General features: G+C 36.8%; 1 protein-coding gene and 1 long non-coding RNA gene across 3 annotated transcripts; one reads left to right on the forward strand and one right to left on the reverse strand.

Annotated features, from left to right (window-relative positions):
• Nucleotides 1-268: 268 nt before the first annotated feature.
• LOC130683818 (uncharacterized) lies at nt 269-15,491 on the reverse strand. Of its 2 annotated transcripts, XR_008997816.1 has the most exons (4): nt 15,288-15,491; nt 11,834-11,935; nt 9,772-9,918; nt 269-5,090 (listed from the first exon to the last, which is right to left on the reverse strand). It is a non-coding gene; the product is annotated as an uncharacterized LOC130683818 (long non-coding RNA). The 2 variants fall into 2 exon arrangements; XR_008997817.1 differs by lacking the exon at nt 11,834-11,935.
• A 55-nt stretch (nt 15,492-15,546) lies between these two features.
• RPL34 (ribosomal protein L34) lies at nt 15,547-20,145 on the forward strand. Its single transcript, XM_036920925.2, has 5 exons — nt 15,547-15,600; nt 16,916-16,989; nt 17,072-17,171; nt 17,492-17,595; nt 20,005-20,145. Exons 2-5 carry the CDS (start codon nt 16,925-16,927, stop codon nt 20,087-20,089), a joined length of 354 nt encoding a protein of 117 aa, XP_036776820.1. The 5' UTR covers nt 15,547-15,600; nt 16,916-16,924; the 3' UTR covers nt 20,090-20,145.
• The last annotated feature ends 354 nt before the right edge of the window (nt 20,146-20,499 follow it).

Below are 20,499 nucleotides of genomic sequence, written 5' to 3' on the forward strand. Positions count from 1 at the left end.
TTAAGCCTGCCATTTTATTATTTGTTTACTGTTTCCTTTGTTTCCCCTTTCTTGCCTACCTAAGGATTACTTGCACATTTTTTAGAATTACATTTTAGTTTCTTTATGGTATTCTGGGGTATATTTCTTCGTATAGTTTTCTTAATGGTTGTTATAGGGATTACAACACACATGCATAACTTATCAGTCTACTAGTGTTGATGTTTTGTCACTTTGAGTGAAGTGTAGAAATATCACTGCCATTAAGTCCCTTTATTCTCTTTTTTTAATTCAAAATTTTATTGAGAAAATTGTAGATTCACATGCAGTTTTAAGAAATAATGAAGAAAGATCTCTTGTACATTTCCCCCAATGGTAACGTTTTACAGAACTATAGCATATCACAACAGGAATATTGACATTAATACAACCCACAGATTGAATTCAGATTTCCCCACTGGACTCATTTGAGAATGTATGATGTACTGAGTTCTATGTAACTTTATCACCTGTGCAAGGTTGTGTACCCACCATCACAGGATACTCTATACAGTCCCCACTAAAGGGATCCTCATGTTGACCTTTAATAACCACACAGTTCTCCCTCCTGCCTCTGGTGGCCACTCTTTAAGATACTAGACTAAAAAAAAGATCAATATCCTAAAATATCCTGCTATCCACAGAGAAACTGAGATTAATATACAAACTAAACTCAGTATTTCCAATACCCCAAAAAAGTAGTTGATAAAAAATATTAAAAGGTTTGAGATATATACTGAATTTTAAGTCCCTTATATCACAACCAGAATATTGAATTTGATAAACCCCAATGATCACACTCAGATTTCTTAGTTTTATAAGTATTTGTATGTGTGTGTTTACATTATTACATTTTATACAATTTTATCATCTGTGTTGGTTCATGTATCCACTACCATAGTCAAGATATTCAACAGTTCCAACATCACTGAGAATGCTTGTACTGCCCTTTTATAACCTATTCACCTCCCTCAACCCACTCCCCCATGCCTAACCACTGGCAATCATTTGTCCTGACAATATGCCCTCCATTTCTAAAGTTGTTTCATTTTTAAAATGGCACATAAATGGAATAACATAGTATATGACTTTTGGGATTGGCTATTTTCTCCCAGCATAATTCTCTAGAAATGTATCCCTCCCCACCCTTTAAATGTAATTCTTCAGTATTTCCTGTATATACATTGAGCAGAATCATGTCACCTCCCCCAAAAGATGTTCACATATTAATCCCCAGAACCAGTGGATATGTTAGGTTTTAAGACAAAAGGGGAATTAAGGTAGCAGATAGAATTAAGGTTGCCAATTAGCTGACCTGAAGAGAGAGAGATTATACCGGGTGACTGAGGTGAGCCCAATCTAGTCACTGGATCCTTAAAAGTGGAAGAAGGAGTCAGAAAAGAGAACCAGAGATACAACAATGTGAGAAGGACTCAGCCAACATTACTGGCTTTGAACATGAGGAAGAGACCAAGAACCAAGGAAAGCATGTGGCCTCTAGAAGGTCATAAAGATAAGGAAATAAATTCTCTCCTAGTCTCCAAAAGGAATACAGTGCTGATGATACCTTAATTTTAGGCCAGTGAGACCACTTTGAACTCTGACCTTAGAAACTGTAAGATAATAAATTTGTACTGTTTAAGCCACACTTGTAGTTATTTGTTAAAGCAGCAATAGAAATTTAATACAAACTATGAAACATGATTTTTAAAACTCATGAGGTAAAGAACAGTCTATTATACGTAGCCCTATTTTTACCCACTCCACTGATCTTTCTTCTTTTCTGAAGTTCCAGGCCTGATCCAGTTCTAGTCCAAGACATTCCCTTTAGAGAATCTATTTTAGCCATTATTTAAAGGTCGATCTGGTGGCAAGAAATTCTAATTTTCCTCTGTTTTAGAGGTAATTAAATTTAAATACTTATTATCCTAATTATAACTAAGTCGTTCTTACAGTTTAAAAAACAAGTGAACCTATGTTAAAACATAAAATGAAGGCATACTATTGATGCAGTATCAAGTGGAAACAGAAACTAATAATATAGCTGGATCAATTTTTTAAAGAGGGGACTAAAAGTTAAGTATGTCACAAATATACAGTAAGTGGAAAATGAAATTTGCTGCAGCACAGCAAAAAAAAAAAAACTATTCCTTAAAAAAATTTTTTAAGTGAATAAATTGGACAATATTGAGATAATTTAAGCAAATACATAATGAATTTATAAGAAATTTGTCCTCAATAGTCAAAAAGAATCAATGAAATTAGCTTGAAATGGGAATTAAATGTCCAGCAAAAAACTCTTAATGGTTTTAACAGGATCTGAGCTTCTAATTTTAGCCACCTAACAAATGTTTTGGATTCTTGCATCAATCAACCAATCAATCCATTGATAAAAAATCATTTTAGACAAAAGATGGTAAAAAAAATTTTTCAGTTATGGAAATTATGCTAGAAAATTATGAAGAAAAGACGTTTAACAAAAAGTTAAAGATCTAAACTAAACCATCAAACAATTGCCCATTATCTTTCTACTAATATCAAAGAGCAAGTGATTCATAATCTGAAAAATGGCAAGTGCTTTTTTTTAGCTTTAAATGGGTCATGTGACATAGAGACATTGACATAAGACATAATACTTTGGTATATTTGTTTCTCAAAGGACTTCCAAACTTAAGAAGTGGAATCAAACCAAAGGGAAAAAATTTGAATTTTCAGTGCAGATTTTTTATCTTTTATAGCCAAAAAGAATTTCAGCTATTTATTAAAAAATGTGTTTCTAACATGACACATGATGGTCCAACTCTACTAGATCAAAAATCTGGATTTATTGGAATTTTAGAATAAGGGACTGCTATTTCCCTTACTGCTTAATTCCAAATTATGATACATAGAAAATACCTGTGCTCAGTTTTCTGAAGCAGATTCTATAAATGTGTTACAGGTATTCAGTTGTTTAAAAGTCATTTGGCATATATGTACAAATACTATAAATTATTGCCAGCTTATGGAACTGTTGAAATAGAATACCATGATTTTAGTGATATTGTTCATGTTCATTGCCAGCACTCATTGACAGTCATGGAAGGATTTTTAAAAGATATTAAGTCCAATTTAAGATTTTTCTGAAATGTAAGGAATGTGCTAAGTATTTAATAATCAAAGACAGAGAATAACAGTGTGATTTACTCTCACAGATACCTAAATACATATGAACAAATAACATTTAAAAACTCCAAAAAAAAGTCGTTCTTGATCTAGCTAGGCAGTATAAGATTTTAAGTTGAAATTGAAACTCTTCATAACACAAATCAGTAATAATGATTTTACACATTTTTCTAATATGAATCAGAGTGCAGGAGATTCTAACAGCAACCAACAAGATTATGTAATTTGATTGCAAAGAAGAAAAAAACACAAAAATATTTTTTTTTTGGTATCATTAATGTACAATTACATGAGCAACATTATGGTTACTAGACTCCCCCCATTATCAAGTCCCCACCACATACCCCATTACAGTCGCTGTTCATCAGCATAGTAAGATGCTATAACACAAGAAGATTTTGAAAAATGCTTTGTTAATATTGGTAAGTTTAGAGTTGCCTTCAAAGTTTGTAATACCCCTTTGAACTCAATGTTAATAATTTAAATTGATTTAAATTAAGTGATTAAATTTAACACAACAGTTAGTGAATTTACTTTTAGCTTCAGTTAGTGTAGTTTTAAAGCTGATATGCTTTTGCTTCAAAGTCAAATCAATTCTTCTAAAAAAGATGAATCAATTTTGTTAACAGGGATACAAATTACTGAAGAAAAGTGTTTTTTGGAGACCAGTATATTTATTGGAAATTTTTAAGTATGTATGGAACTGGGGCATGCAAGCCTAATTTTTATGAAATATATCGATAGATCATAAACTTCCAATGAAAATTTATTGTCTAAATTGAAATGTGCTATAAGTGCAAAATACAAACAAGATTTCAAGTACTTAGCATGAAAAATATTTTAATATCTTTTTTTTCAGATTTCATGTTGAAACACCAGTATTTCGGGTAATTTATAAAAATTTGGGTATATTATTAAAATTAATTTCACTTATTTTTAGTGTGATTATTAGAATATTTTAAATATATGGCTCACATAATATTTTTAGTGGACATGATTGATCTAAATATTGATTCCTTGTTTTCAATGCTCTCCAATTATTCTCTCCATGTCTGTTAACTTTTTTAGTTTCCTTCATTCAACAAAAAAAACCCTTAATATTGATGTAGTTAAGTCATCAATTTTTCATCTATGATTTGTACTTTCATAATCTGATACACTTCACAAAGATAATGTTTATTTTCTTCTACTGGCCCTGTATTTTTAGCTCAGTTAGTTTTTAATCCATCTAGAGTTCATCTTTGTGTGGTTTAAGTCAAAAGTCCAACTTTTTCTCCAGGTGATGAGACAGTTTTCCTAATACCATATACCAAAAAAGGCATCCTTTTCCATTTGTTGTGGTAGTACCATATTTATGATATCAAAGTCCCATATATATATAAAGATCTGTCCTTTATTCTGTTCCATTGGTCGATTCCTACACCAGGACCATACTAGTTTTTGCTTTGTAATATTCTTTAATAACTATAGTTCCAATCATTCCTCATTCCTATGCCAATAACAGCTATAAACATCCCACCAAAAGAGTTTCTGTACTTTCCCTTTGCTTCATCAGCAATAGGTTTTGGCTTTCGAAGTAATATTACTATATACTGCCACTGGGATTCCCTTTAACTGCCCTTTAAGGAGGTTTTTTCAGTGAGTCTCTAAGAACTATTAAACATTAAACAACTGCCTGTTCATTTTAGACAGAGTTATCTACTCTCATGAGCTTAACAGACTGTATAATACTTGAAGCATGTAACCCATAACCCAGTAAATAGCTCTCTCAATATAAGACTTCTGCAGGGGCTTGATTAACAGTGAATGGCCACAGGTCTTCAGGGGTATCCTCGAGACTCCAGTCTTCCAACTGGTACAATTTCCAACTTTTTTTGATACTGTGTTCAAAGGTCAGTGAAAACAACCTATGACAAAGAAGTAAATTCAAAATTATTGCATTCACCAAAAGACCATTCCAAGGAATGAGGCAGCTGTGGCTCAACCACTCCATATAAAGAATTTTCTCTATGGCTGATGGAAAGCTTGAACAAAGGCACAAAGGTAAAATGCCTGTATAGTGAGAGTCTAGGGAGTTGTCCCTGTAAAGTGTATAAAATTCTTATCTGGTACACCATGTAGATGAGCAAACCTCTATTGAGCACCTGCTATTGTTAACTGTCTCTTATAGAAGTTGGAGTTCCTTGGCTGTGAGTCATAAATCAGCGAATCAGCTGAACAAAATGCCAAATAGCCAGGACTCAAGAACTGGAACCAAGACAGCTCTGTGTTCATAGGAATCAATAACCAGTCTTCCCAAGAGGAACAGATCAGCTCCAATACTGTTCCCTCTTTGGGTTACTCCTTATGAGTTAATTCTTCAGAGAAATCTAGACTCAAGCAGGTCCTCCTAGCATGGGCACCAAGGGATCAGTCTCTTACTGGGTGGCATTCTTACTTACCTAATTCAACTCCATTAAATTATATCTTTTATTCTCTGAGGGACCTTTGATCCCTTCTCTTTTGCTTGTTAGCCAAAGTTGGTTTCTGTTGCTTGCCACTAGTTTTGCTTGTCTCTTTTTTTATTTATAGTTCGACTCTTGGACAATTCCCTGTCATATACTTCATGACACAATTGTTTGTTGTAGTTTACTTTTGTCTGAATCATTATGGTAGATAGAAAATTAGGTTTTTATAAAAATGCTTTTTCTCTCTGGATTTGGTAGGGTGTAGAGGTTAAGGATGGAAAGTGCAGCAGGGTAAGGGCATGAGATACACAGAAAGACAGAAAAAAAGAAGAGAGAAGATGAAAGAATTTGAAAATGATTTTGGTGTTGGGATAAGTCATTAAATTTGCTGTGGAACTTCACTCTTAAGGAGTCTAGGACAGGTAGAAGCTATGGCTTGAGAACTGTTACAGTGCTGAAAAATGAGTATTGGGGAGGACAGTATAGGAACTATGGTTAAACGGCCAAGGCTTTAATGATTTTTAAATACTTTGGAAGGGAGAATGAATATATGTGAAGGCTAGTTAGAGCAGAAAATTCCTCCAGATTCACGGCAGCCCATATTCTGAGGTAATGATGCTTAGGCCTATAACAGTTTTAAGAAATGTCAAGAAGAGTTTTGCTTTTTTTAAAAAATTAAAGTGAGTAAAGATTGCTTAGATAAGTTATACTTTTGGGGTTGGAGTTAGGAAACATAAAAGTGGTAAAGCAGGACATAGAAGTTTGGGGGGAATCTTGAGAAGCAAGAACTGTTGTTTCACTTCTGTTATTTGTAGCCCCTGGCATTACTCCTGAAAAAAAGAGAACATTCAAGTGCTCATGAGTAAATGGGTAAGTGAATGAATGAGTAAATGAAGTAGAAAAAAATCAAAATTTATGGGCTATGTTAAAGAATTCCAGAGATGCCACAAATTTCCAAGGGTAAGGAATACACTCACCTAGTTCAGTTTAACTAAATATTTGTTAAATATATTTGATATATACCCTGTGCTCTGTACCTGCATTTGGGAAGGATACAAAAGCACAGTCTCCACCCTTATCTAACTCATAATTCTGAATATAAGGAAAGTAAGCATATTAATAATAATAATGATTATACAAAACTGAAGATAACACATGACAAAAAAAGAGGTAAAACTAAAGTATGAGAGAAAAAATTTGTAGGAGAACTCATGTCTTGTTTAGCAGAGGAAGGTTAGAATAACCAGCATCAACCTAAGTGTCCATCTGTAGATGAATGGATAAAGAAGATGTGGTACATATATACAATGGAATACTACTCAGCCATAAGAAAGAAACATATCCTACCATTTGCAACAACATGGATGGAGCTGGAGGACATTATGCTCAGTGAAATAAGCCAGGTGGAGAAAGACAAGTGCCAAATGATTTCCCTCATTTGTGGAGTATAACAATGAAGCAAAACTGAAGGAACAAAATGGCAGCAGACTCAGAGACTCCAAGAATAAACTAGTGGTTACCAAAGGGGAGGGGTGTGGGAGGGCAGATGGGAGGGAGGGAGAAGGGGACTGACAGGTATTAAGACGAGTATTATGTTTAGTACACATGGTGTGGGGATCACAGGGAGAACAGTGTATCACAGAGAAGGGATGTAGTGGATCTCTGGTAATTTGCTGCACTGATGGACAGTGACTGCATTGGGGTATGGGTGGGGACTGGATAATATGGGTAAATGTAGTAACCACATTGTTTTTTCATGTGAAATCTTCATAAGAGCGTATATCAATCATACCTTAATAAAAAATTGAAAAAAATAAAGAATAGCCAGCATCAGGGATGTGGTTATTAGAAATATGCCTGGAAGCACTGGTAGGATTTCCAAAATCAGAAGCATTTTAGGAAGAAGAAATAGCATAAGCAAAAGCACAGGGCTAGAAAATATCAGACATGCCCAGGAAGGCAGGCTGCGATCATATTAGGAAGGTCTTAAAGACTAGGCTAAGGAATCTGTTTAATTGTAGATGCTGGAAATCACTTAAGGTTTCTAAATAAGAGAGTTATGTGGTTAAAAGCAGTGTTTTTTAAAAAATGAGTTTGTCAGAGTTTTGTAGAACTTTGTTACTCAAAGATTGGTTGAGGACCAGCAGCATGAGCCTCACCTGGGAGTCTATCAGAAATGCAGAATCTCAGGCTCTCCCAGATCTACAGTGATCTAAACCCGCACGCAGAGTAGCGAAAGCCCCCAAAGTGATCGGTTTGCACATTAAGCTCTGAGAAGCACTGATGTACAACACAGTGAAAGAGGAATATTTGACTTAAGGAGACCAATTAGAGGATTCGCCAAGAGAGATGAACAATGACGGCATCAGTAGACACAGCAAGGCTAATGAGGGTGGCCAAAAAGGGAGAAGTCATGCATGACACAGAGCTTCTAGCTGGATGGTGACGGCATATTTGTGCCTTGCTCATATTCTAATAGATTAATCCTCCTCCTTTATTCATTAAGGTTATTATTTTCTTTTAATACATTTTCCTCGTATTTGTTCCATCTACTCATAAGCAAGTACCACTTCTCTCAGATTGTGCTCACAGGCCATAAAACAAATGAGAAATTTTCTTGAGACTTATTCTTAAGGGGTGCAGACTGCAACCATTGCTGTGCCACAGGCTGGAGTAAGAAATCACATGAAGAGATTAGAAGAGAAAGAAAAAAGTGAAAATATTTTCTCTTGTATTTCAGGGTTTTCTTCCCTTCTGAGTTTAATACGAATCAAACAGGTGTACATTCAAAGCACGCAAGTGTGTCTTCATCATTTTTTAATCACCAGCTTCAAGAAAATTCAGATCTTTCACAAAGTGGGAAAAATAAACAGCTAAGCAGTGTGACTCATTTACACTTCAAATATACTTTGAATTGGTTATTCCTCAATTAATCAAATAGTTGATGTATCCCTAAAGTAGTATAAAGTGACACGCTGTGTGAAATCAATTTTTCTTTTCCAAAATCATTAAATCCAGTAGCCTGCGACTACATCCCTGCTAATTTTGGTACCAGTCCTTTCATCTTCCATTAACTCTGGCACGCCTAACAGGCTGTCAAGAATAATTTCCCAGGATGTAAATAATTCAGAAATTAAAAATTAATAAATAATAACAGAGAACTACTGGGAAATAGGCCGGGTCAATTAGTGCACTCTGCATTCTGTTTCTTCGCAGCGGGGTGGGTGTGGGGGGGCAGCCACATTCGTTACTTGAATCTTTCCTTCGATTCTGAGTTCTGATTTACAGCTCTTCATTACTGGGTCCAGTCAGACACAATTACCTCCATCACTATCACAGTTCCTAACTTCAAAGAAATGAATGTTTTCTTGTCTGCTTTTTTTCTCCTTGCAGCAGGCTCAGCTTGACATCCCTGGAATTTCTTCCATGCAGACTAATTAATAAGTCTTTGACTTATCATATTCACTTCTCTTCTTTGATGTGCTACCTTAGTCAATCATCCCATTTAATTAGAATTTCAATGATGACTTTACTTATCTTGTGGCTAGATGTAAATTAAAATAAGGGGATTTTAATTCTTTTTGGTAGGGGGTTATGACATTTTCAAAGAAAAAGTTTCAACACAAACATGATATTATGTACTTTCTATGTGGGGATGGAAGAACATTGTGCAAAAACATTTTCCTCTTGCTATAAAATAGTATTACTGTTGAGCAAGCAAAAACAGAAATGCACTGGATTTTTCTGTACCATCATTTCACCAAGTCCTTCATAGCAAAAAGAGAATTATCTTGATTTGCATAAATAATTGGAACAAGACACAGGTCATACTGCCAGCAAAGGCAGTGTCTGTTTTGAAGAAAAAAGTATCTCCAGAAAGTCAAGGCTTTGATATGCCAATGCTTTTAACTTTTTTTGCCCTTTTCTGTCAATCCATGTTATTTTCCATCCTGGTAAATTCCACAGTGGTTTCTTTAGACTTCTCCAAAATACCACAAGGAAATAAGAAGGTCCCCCAAGAACACAACAAACATTTAGGAAAGCAAAAGATGTGACACTGATGTGCAAAATGACTAGTAAGGGAGTGAGTAAGGAAAGCAGCATTGTATTTCTAGAAAATAATACCAAGGCCAGTACTTACTAAGACTAAGCTTTCACAGTGTGCCAGTCCATGCTTTACCTCCATTAACTCTCCCAGCATATCTGTAATATGGGATTATTATTCCTATATCACAGATAAGACGTCTCAGTGAGGTTATCTGCTTTCCTAAGGTCCCAAAGGTAGCTCCTGAGGAGGAAGAAATAGAGAAAGAATGAGAAGAATTGAGTTTAAACCTTTGAGCACAGCACAGGAAGCCTTCCATCATTTGGCTTCAAACAAGCTGTCTGCCAAACTCATGTTCTTTCTACTCTATTAAATAAATTCATCCAAAATACATCTTCAGGCATTAACCCACTATCAGATGTTAGTACAACATACACCTTATCAACACATTGTTGATGGTTGCCTTAATGTTTATAGACTTTGGCTGAAATGCAGTTATTGTAGTTATAAATAGTGAACTCAGTCATCATACATTAATTTTAAATAGCAAGTACAAACAAACTCGTATTTTTTGTGTATGTATGTAAGCTTTATATGTATATTACAAATACTAATACTTATGTATATTTGTAACAAACAGAAAATCACATTTTGTATTTATATATTTATACATATATATGTAAGTTTTAGGATAAGAAAATAAGTTTTTCTCACATTTTCTTCCCATGAATTATTTTTTCCCAATAATAAAATTAGCTTTTTTGTTTGTTGCATAAAAAATAAGTTACTAACAATAGGAACATCAATGGGAATTTCACACAATTATTCCATCCTTGCTCTCAATCTTTCCCTTCCTCTACTCTCAGTAACAATGCCCACTTAGACAACAGAGGTTATAGTAACCAATAGAAATTTATTTCATTAGTAAGACATGAAACCACAGCATTAATGCCATTTTGTAGCTAACCTTTCAGGGATTTAATACAGTTATCCTTTAACAATAGAACTTGGTTCATTTGCTACTTAAGATATGATTATTTAAATTAAAGTTAATTGGTTTCTTTATTCCTCTTTAGGGCTTTAAGCTCAGAACATTTTTATTAGAAAAATCTAATTTGTCTCAAGTTCCTATTTCTCAATTTTAGAATGGTTAAAATGTTCTGATATTTTAACTCTTTGTAGCAAAAATTATCTCTAAGCTTCAGCTCAGAAAGGCAGAGCAATGCAGGTGACACATTTACCGAAAGCGCTCAACAGTAGTTCAGGAGAAGATGGAGCTGCAGTGTAAGGCTGGCTCTCAGTCTCTATCAGAGCTCTCAGAGTCTGAGAAAAGCTTGGACCACTTCTGCTATTTTTCTTGAGGTTTGTAGTACAGATGGTCAACGGCTTACCACGTTTTGCCTTACATTTTGTTTACTTCACAATGATGCAAAAGTGATCGCATTCAATAGAAAGAGTACTTTCAAATTCTGAGCTTGATCTTTTCCTGGGCTAGTGCTATGCAGTACGATCCTCTAATGATGCTGGGCAGTGGTAGCAGCCCCAGCTCCCAGTCAGCCAAGCAGTCACAAGGGTAAAAAGCGGATACACTTAACAACCATTCTGTAACCCACACAGCAATTCTGTTCCCACTTGCAGAACATATTCAATAAGTTACAAGAGCTAATCAACAGTTCATTATAAAATAGGCTTTGTGTTAGATGATTTTGCCCAACAGTAGACTAATGTAAGTGTTCTGAGCAAGTTTAACGTAGGCTAGGCTAAGCTATGATATTTGGTAGCTGAGGTGTATTAAATGCATTCTGAATAACAATTCAACTTACGTGTTTATCAGGATATAACCCCATTGTAAACTGAAGAAGATGTGTATGAATTTTAAAATGAAGACACGCCAAAGTAAGATTACAAAAACCATGACATATTTTAAATGTTTACATTGCACAAATGAATTACAAATAACTGACATTGCACAATAATATACAAAATGCAGTGAAACATAATTGAGCTATTCACAAATAATCACAGGATTAATAAAATGTATTAATTCATGGAGCACTACAGGCTGTGTCATCCAGTAATGGGACAAAGTGTCCAAGCTCTACAGTGAAAGTCTTTCAATCTCTTTCCTGTATCTCAATGAGTGTAAATATAAACTCACCTAGAAATAATACAAAAATTTTTCAAGTATTTCTTCAGTAGGAGGCTCACATCCAATGCTCCCTCTCACCTTTCCTTGATAGGCTCCAATCTCATTCATTCCCTTAAAAAATATTTTTGCATGCTTACTGTGTGTCAGGTATTCTCTAGGCATTGAAAACATATTGATGAAAAGATTTTTAAAGGACAAAACTCCCTACCACATGGAGCATAATTCTAGTGGAAACAAGTTATATATAATATTATATATATTATATAAATACTTTTATTTATATATTTGTAATATATATGCATTATATATAATCTATTATATAAATAATATATAACATATAATAAACATAATACAAAGTACACTAGAAAGTGATAGACCAGGAAAAATAATAGAACAGGGCTGGGGAAGAGGGCTAGGAGTGCCAATGAAGGGCAGGAAATGTGTGATTTAGGTGGGATGGTCAGGAAAGGCCTCCTGAATAAGTAACCTGGTGAGAAGCAGTAAAGGAATGAGAGGTAGCCACGCAAATATCTGGGGGAAGACAGGCAGAGGAATATCCAGTGAAACAGAAACACCGTGATGTCTTTGTGCAGATTAGAAAAAGTGCCCCTCCTCCCTCCACCACTCCCAAATATTACTGACTACATTAATTGATCAGATGAGAAAATTCAAATTATCATCTTGATAGATAATGAGAAGGAAATTAATAAACTCAACACACATTTCTGACACGGTGAAAAAAAAATTAAGAAACAGTAATCAATGGTGACTTTCTTAACACATGACTTAGTGGAAAAATACTGGGTGCTTTCCTGCTAGAGTCAGGAACAGGGCAGAAATTTCCTTTACCTACACTACTATTTTATATTGTTTGAAGTTCAGCCAATGGAACTGGACAAGAGGCATAAGAATTAGAAAGGAATAGGAAATACACCTGGATAATATACCTGGAACCCCCACCAACAAAATTAATAAAAAATTCAATACCAATATTAAGAGAATTCAGTAAGGTAGCAGGATATAAATTAATAAAAAATCATAGTCTTAATAAAAAGAAAACACTTAAATGAAGTAATGGAAAAAAGAACATTTACATTAGCAACAAAACAGATAAAATACCTAGAAATAAATTTAATAAGAAACCCTGTATGAATAAAACTGTAAAAAAAAAAAGATGAATAAATAGAAAGACAAAATTCAGATTGGCTGACTCTAAAATGTATCTGGAAGAGAATAAGTTCAAGATTTTCCCTTCCACAGAAGAAAGGAAGAAAAGCTGATGCATATTAGCACTGCTAGCAGTTAGGATTTACTAAAGAATTTAGAGTGTGGGACTGACAGAGAGGCAAAGTGACCGGTGGAAGAGAACAGGGAGCCAGAAACAGACAGGCCCACATGTGTATGGTTCTGTACATGACAGAGGTAACCTATCAGATTGTGAGGAAAGGAGGGTCTATTCAGTAAATGAAGTTGAAAAAAAAATAAGGTAATACATATGGAAATAAAGAAAATTGTATCCCTAACTCACACTATAGACAAAAACCAACTTTAAATGAGGCAATAACAAGACTTCATATCATTAGAAAATATAGGTGAATATATTTAGGCCTTTGAGCAGAAAGGGATTTTTAAAACAATACAGAAAAAGCACAAAGTCTGGTACATGTGACATTAAAATTAATAACTTTAAAAATTCCTTGAATAAATGAATTTTAAACCTCAAAGATTCCCAGTTCAAGCCAGAGAAGAAGTATGAGGTAGATTCACCTTATTTCAATTTCACAAAAGTTTTGTAAGACTACACACAAATCAATGAACAGAGAACTAAAAGAGAGAAAGACTAATAAAAACAAATGAGGTTCTTTGAAATGTTTAATAAGATCTCCAGATCTCTGACAAGGCTGATCCAAGAAAAAATAGGAAATACAAATTGAAAGAGAAGGAATGTCACAGTGTAAAACTGAGTTAAGTATAATAAAGAAAAGCTATGATAGTGAGACCACTGTTCTTACTGACTAGAGTGGAGAGAGGCATGGAAAGAAAGATAAATAAACAATGCAGCAGGCTGGGAAGGGCTCCCACGTCCTGTTGTAATCAATTGAGCAAAGTCTCTCTAGAAATACAGAGAATATATTCCAAGTAAATACATTAATTTGTTCATTCATTGAAAACCACATGTGGCTCTCTATCCCAGCCTCCATCTCAGTGCCTGGTACAGAGATGAAGGAGACTGCAGAGGACAAAAAGCGAAGGACTGGGAAGGAGAGAAGTAACCCATGACTAAGACAGGGGAGAAGCGGCTACTGAGAGTGAGTGAAGGGAAGGACATAACCAGAGCCTTCCGTCTGGTGTGGTAACAAAGATGTGAGGCAGAATGAAGCTAACAGTCCTCTTGGTCCAAGACAGATCTCTGTATGAACAGGGCACCTGCCCTCAGTCACTTGCCTGCTTTCTTACCTTGTCAGTTGGATGAGAAACCCTGGAAGAGAACCTGAATAGATACGGGGATATTCCTCAAATCCTCTTTTTGGGATCAGTGCAGCTGGCTCACTATCCTCCCTGACTGGACATTGCTCTTTGCTTCAGGAGCCTGCCTCACCCCGTGGCCAGGGAACAGACAGGCCAAGGACTGGCTGATGTGAGAGTAAAGGGCCCGGTTCCCTAGCCTGTTAGGGACAACTACTTAGAGCCATCCTAATTCCAGAGTTCCCTGTTGGAAAAGCTGAGACCTCAGTTGCAACCACATTGTGGATCGCCTGCTCCTACCCTTCCTCACTTCCTTAAGGTTGTTTTTTAAGAAATATTTTTTTAAGAAATGCCCCCATACACCAGCATACTACTCTCTCTTGGTACATTTCCAGGGAGCCTAATTAAGATAAAAAATTTAAAGGCCCTTTTCAGTGTTTCTCTTTAGACCCCAGGCAATGTTCTTTACACTTTTGGAGGTCACAAACCCCTTTGACAAAGAAAGCTAAGGGTTCTCTTCTCAGAAAAATACACATTGGCACTTAATGTAAACTTTTACATACTCTTTTAAGGGTTTATTTTTATTTTCTCCTCATCTTTAAGGACCAAGTCAAACTTTACCACCTAAGTAAAACCTGAAGCAGCTCTTTATACAGTCATGAGATTAGCCACCATTTACTGAGCACGCACTGACCCTGCGCTGAGTACTTCATGATGCCTGTGATCACAAAGTGACTCTGCAGAGCAGTCACTAGTGTCTTCCTGTTGGAGATTTAAGGACTCGCCCAAAGTAACACAACTAACAATTAGCAGATACTGTGTTAAAATCCCAATTTGTAAAAATTGTGCTTTGAATGAAAGACGAGGAAAAAGACAGGCAGGTTACAGAGAGTGTCAGAGTTGGAATTAAATCCAGGTCTAACCCCAAACCCGGCGCTCTTTAGGTTAAAAGTGTCACAGCGCCCATAAGATCGAAAAAAAATTGATTTTACCCCACCTCTGCCCTTTGCAGGTCCTTTGTCATTTCATTTATCTCTACAGCGAGGCCAAAAAAAAATCTTTGTGCGGCGTCGCTGTGGAACGCTGAGGCACAGCCTGGCCCCTCAGAGAGGCGGCACATCGGTGGTCGTACGACGGGTCGGCGCTATGCTTCCCGCCCACGGAGGGGCGCTGCGTGGCGTACGTACAACATGGTGGCGCTCTAGCCACCACGGCTCTTGTTCAGAGGTAACTTCCTGTCCTGCGCGGTAGTATTGACCTTTGAACTTGCCACCGCCTTCTTTCTTCTCTTCCGGGGACGGTGTCGAGAGGTATGGTTGCTTTTTTCCTTTTCCCGTTGCTACTCCTTTTACAATCGGCTGCCATCCGGGAGTTGCGGCAGCCGGGATCCCTCAGGCGCCGTCTTTTGAGTTAGGGAGGAGATGAGGGCTCAGGAGGAAGGTTACTGGTGTACAACTCCTCTGCTTTTAGCTTAAGGTACCCGTCGATCCGGACCTCCCCCCGTAGCCGTGAGTGGCCGACCAGGGCTTTACCTCCGTCGAAGTCTGGCGTTTGGAGACGATGAATTGTCCCGCTGGCTGAGGCTACGAAATCGTGGAACGTTTTCTCTTAGGCCTACGTTCTAACACCGCCTGTAAATGTTCTTAGGGTTGGGGAGGGCGGACGACTGGCAGATGTGCGGGTTGTTTCAAAACGCTTTCCGAGGCCAATACCAAAGGAAATAAAAATGTGTTAATAGGGAGTTTTCTGCCTTGGTTGTAGAGATGCAAACGAATAGTTCCTGATTGTATCCCTCGCGGTGTCGGCTTTAGTGCCTGACCATTTTGTTTTAGTGCAATGATAGTAAGAAGCTTATAACAAAAACATTCTCTGATGAAATGGTTACCAGACTTGGGATAAAAAATGCGGTTTTTTCTTCTTTCTTTTGGTAGTTAATTGAAAAACGAAGTCGTTTATATGGGTGTCTGTCCATCAGATTTGCTAAGTAATATCCAGTATAATTTCCAGTTAATAAATGTAAAAAGCAAAACTCCAGCTTGATGGCCATAGTTCAAAGATACTGTACTAATATCAAAAATTATTACTAAATGACACTTGACCCCTGTGCTGCTTTGAGGCAAAAACTGAGCATCTACTATGTGCCGCAAAGTATGTTGGGCAGGATGGTTCTCCTCATTTAATCCTAATGATAGCTCTATAAACTAAGTAAAAATTCTAATTTAGAGACAACGAAGCTAGCCCCTAAATGGCATAGGTGAGGAGTCAACTTTAATGCTCAGGTGTTTGCTCTTCCTTTAAAAAGAGAGTTCCTCTAACTTGCCTCTTTGTAGCACTTTTCTGGACACAGCTCCAAACGGACTTCTTGAGGAAGAAGCCTGATAACTAGAATTTTAACCAAGTGTCACATTTGATTACCGTCAGGAAAGCAAACATTGCCTCTTAACATTCCTAACAGTCACTTTTAAAAATGAGTAGTTTTAAAATGTGAAATCTTTTCACAGTTAGCTTAATTTAAGGGTATTGTATATGAGTCTGTATATAACTAAAGTATAAATCACATGGTGATTTTTTTTATGGTGTGAATTATTTCCGCAATACAATTTTACTCCATTCTTCTTAATTTAGGCATTCAGAATGGTTCAGCGTTTGACATACCGTCGTAGGCTGTCCTACAATACAGCCTCTAACAAAACTAGGCTGTAAGTATTTCTGCAATTGAAAATACATATTGTCATTTACTCTGCAAAATGCTGAGCTACTGCCTGTTCTCTTGCTCCCTAGGTCCCGAACCCCTGGCAATAGAATTGTTTATCTTTATACTAAGAAGGTTGGGAAAGCACCAAAATCCGCTTGTGGTGTGTGCCCCGGCCGACTTCGAGGAGTAAGTGATTCTTTGCTTGAAAAACAAATAACAAGGATGGAGCTGTTGAGCACTTAATTCCTTGGTAAGGGAGTGAGTGGTGGAGAGGTCACCGCTAGGAAGGCTGAGAATTACTAAGCATCTGTGATCCAAATCTGTCAAGAACATAGACTTTTAAAACCTATGTAACAAATAACAGTGAAATGCCATTCAGCTCTATCAGTATACCACTTCCCTTGTGACCTGGTATAATGTTTACACTTAACACCTATCAAAAATCTAGGGCAATTTCTGTTTCTGTTAAAGCATCACAAAATAATCTCAATGTTTTCTCTGTGCAGGTTCGTGCTGTAAGACCTAAAGTTCTTATGAGGTTGTCTAAAACAAAAAAACACGTCAGCAGGGCCTATGGTGGTTCCATGTGTGCTAAATGTGTCCGTGACAGGTAAACATAACTCTTACATAGGTTTTCTTAAACGTGTGTGTGTGTCTTATACCACATATTTGTTATTAGAAGATGGGTGAAAGAATAATTTATCTAAGCAAAAATTGAGTATTGTATAATCCTTCCTAGACTAGGGATAATCTGTGTCCAAACTAATAAAATACAGTAATTCATTAATTCAGTTAAGATTTGGGGGCATATTTATGCTAGATAGAGAAATTTAATTGCCCTTGGTTTTGTGAGTGAGATAGGTAAGGAACTATTGTTTCGTCAGGTGGATGGTCTTAACAGCATAGGAATGTGTATGTGTATAGTAATATGTACTTTTGGCTGGAGCAGAGCATTGTAGGACTTGATAGAGAAGAAAAGTAGACATCACAAATTGTGAAGGGCCTTGGGACAGATTTTCAGCTTTATCCACAAAATTGTGACAATTGGTGGGTTTTGAGCAGGGCAGGGAGACCTTTGGTATCCCAGAAACAAAAAGTGCAGCAGGATGGATAGCAAAGTCATTCTTTCCACTGAAAGTGAATATTTGAAATGCTTTCCCTACTTGGTAAAGGCAAAGCCTGAAGAAGTGGCACCTGCATTAAGACCTGAAGGCTGGGTGAGGGGAGGGTCACCAGGTGAGTGTTCCAGGACAGGGTTTCCTAGTGCGAAGGATTGGTAGTGGCGTGGGTGGGTAGAAGCAGTGGAATTTATGATTATAATAATTACTCAGAATCTTTATAATCAACACTGTTAAAAGCCCATGGGAGGGTTTCTGTTCTCATTCTTTGTGAATAGCTTAAGTTCACATAGCTGGTGGGAAGGAGCACTTGGGTTCTTCCCAGGATTTACTGGGATCCTTGCTCTTGGCCCTACTGAGTATATTAAGTTGCTTCCAAAGACCTTAGAGGAAGGGTTTGAGAGGTCCTTGGTCCAGAGTTTGCCTCCAGTTTATTCAGCTAGTTCTGTAAAGTGATCTAGCTAAATTTCTAAACCAAATCTGACACCAAACTTTGGAGGTTCATTCTGCCTTTCAGGAGTTGATTTGTAAGGTAATAGGAAGGCAAGTTATAGTAATAAAAATATAGGAGAAATAACTTCCATGAAATAACAGGAAAACTTAACTGTGATTGGAGTTGAGAGAAGTGACTTAAAAAGCTGAGAATCTGGGAATATTATTTGAGATGGAACCTGAATGATGGGTAAGTTTTGGACAAGAGGTTGAAAGGGCATTGCAGGCAAGGAATGCACAATGGTTGCTTAGATTTAGCACATTGACTGGTGTGAAATGAGGACAAAAAGCACAGGAGAGGTACTTTGGAGATACCTTTAAAGGATTAAGCCTAAGTTTCAAGCTGGTGGAGTCTGGCTTTTTACCAATCTTTGGTTTCCAGACTTTGCTAAACATAATCACACAGGCACTTAAAATACTCAGATCCCAGCTCCTGGAGATTGGGCCGTCTATAGGGTATCCCATAGATTAGCATTCTCTGATACTGAGGGAACGCTATGTAAGTTCAGGGAATTTTTCAGGTCTTGAGTAAGAGTGGTATCAGTTGTATTTTTGTAATGTGATTATATCAGGAAGATTTGAAGAAGTCAAATCAGGGATTTGAGGCTAGGTTACTAGATAACCAGTGTTACCAATAGGGAACATAGGTGGGACAGGTTTCTGTCGTAATTAAATGAGTGCTTTATCTCTGGAGGTAACTGATACAACAAATGGTAGTGAGTACCTGCTGTTTGCCAGGCTGTATGTGCTATAGTAACAGTGATCAATAAAATGCACTTCCTGTCAAGTAAAGGTGTGAATACAGAAATTACAAATTTTTCCAAATTTAATCTTTATAAAAACCCTGTGAAATAGGTATGAAATTATTCCTGTACCTTAATAGCTAGCGCAAGATCATGCAGCTGAGTGGTAGAGTTGGGCCCAGTCAGGCTCTAGAGTTCATGCTCTTGTTAAAGTGCTTCTTGCTAATGTATCTCTTAGCCCTTCATTTGGTTCTTGGCATGCAGCCCCTTTCTATGTTGTGTTTCACTGGAAGTTTTCAATAATGTGGTTAAGACATTCTAAGGCATTTTGCAAATCAAGTAATATCATTAGTCCTGGATCCGAATAATGAAACGAGGTTAAATGAACCCAGGAAGAGCAGTCTACTGGGGGGTGATTTTATAGTTCATCATGTCTCAGAAGAGAGGCTGGTACTACTAGCATAGAATTGAATAATTGCCCTGTTTAAATTGCCAGTATAGTAAGGAGAGTAGGCTGAAAGGGTCTGGTCATACAATTTCAGAAGTTCTTAATCTGCTTCATTTACTTTTCTGGTTATCTTCCCTGATTGCTTTGCTCAGTTCTTTTATACTTTTCCTGCTTGTGTTAAATCAATGGTTTTTTTAAAACAATATTTTTCTTTCTAGGATCAAGCGTGCTTTCCTTATTGAGGAGCAGAAAATTGTTGTGAAAGTATTGAAGGCACAAGCACAGAGTCAGAAAGCTAAATAAAGAAAAAGCGCTTTTTTTTTGAGAAATAATACATGTTTATTGTTTTAAGCCATTAAGTTTTGGAGTGGTTTGTTACACAGCAGAAACTAAGTCATAACACTATTTCTAGTAACAGAACCCTACTATTTATCTCCAACTCATGTTGATTTTTAACTCTGATTTCTTGAAACCATTCATCTTTCTCATTTGAGTAAGTTACAGTTGGTGTCCCTGCATTCACCTGGGCCCCCTCCAGTCTTTTCTCCAACCTGGCAGTTTAATCAGGCCACACCTTCTGTCTAAAACTTCAACAGCTGTAAGCTGACCTGCCTCAGCATCTCACTCCCCCTCAGTGGGTGGAACCTAGACACTCTGACCTTAGGTCACATGGTAGTGGTTCCTGAGAGCCTGTGTTCCATCATGGAACACAC

This window comes from Manis pentadactyla, chromosome 5 (assembly GCF_030020395.1).
Source record: "Manis pentadactyla isolate mManPen7 chromosome 5, mManPen7.hap1, whole genome shotgun sequence".
In the NCBI taxonomy this organism is placed as follows: Eukaryota; Metazoa; Chordata; class Mammalia; order Pholidota; family Manidae; genus Manis; species Manis pentadactyla.

Bases quoted from the DNA above. Each gene is read 5' to 3' on its own strand.
- RPL34 (XM_036920925.2), top strand. From the start codon at position 16,925: ATGGTTCAGCGTTTGACATACCGTCGTAGGCTGTCCTACAATACAGCC. The intron at 16,990-17,071 runs GTAAGTATTTCT...CTTGCTCCCTAG, and splicing joins GCCTCTAACAAAACTAGGCT to GTCCCGAACCCCTGGCAATA. The intron at 17,596-20,004 runs GTAAACATAACT...TTTTCTTTCTAG, and splicing joins GCTAAATGTGTCCGTGACAG to GATCAAGCGTGCTTTCCTTA.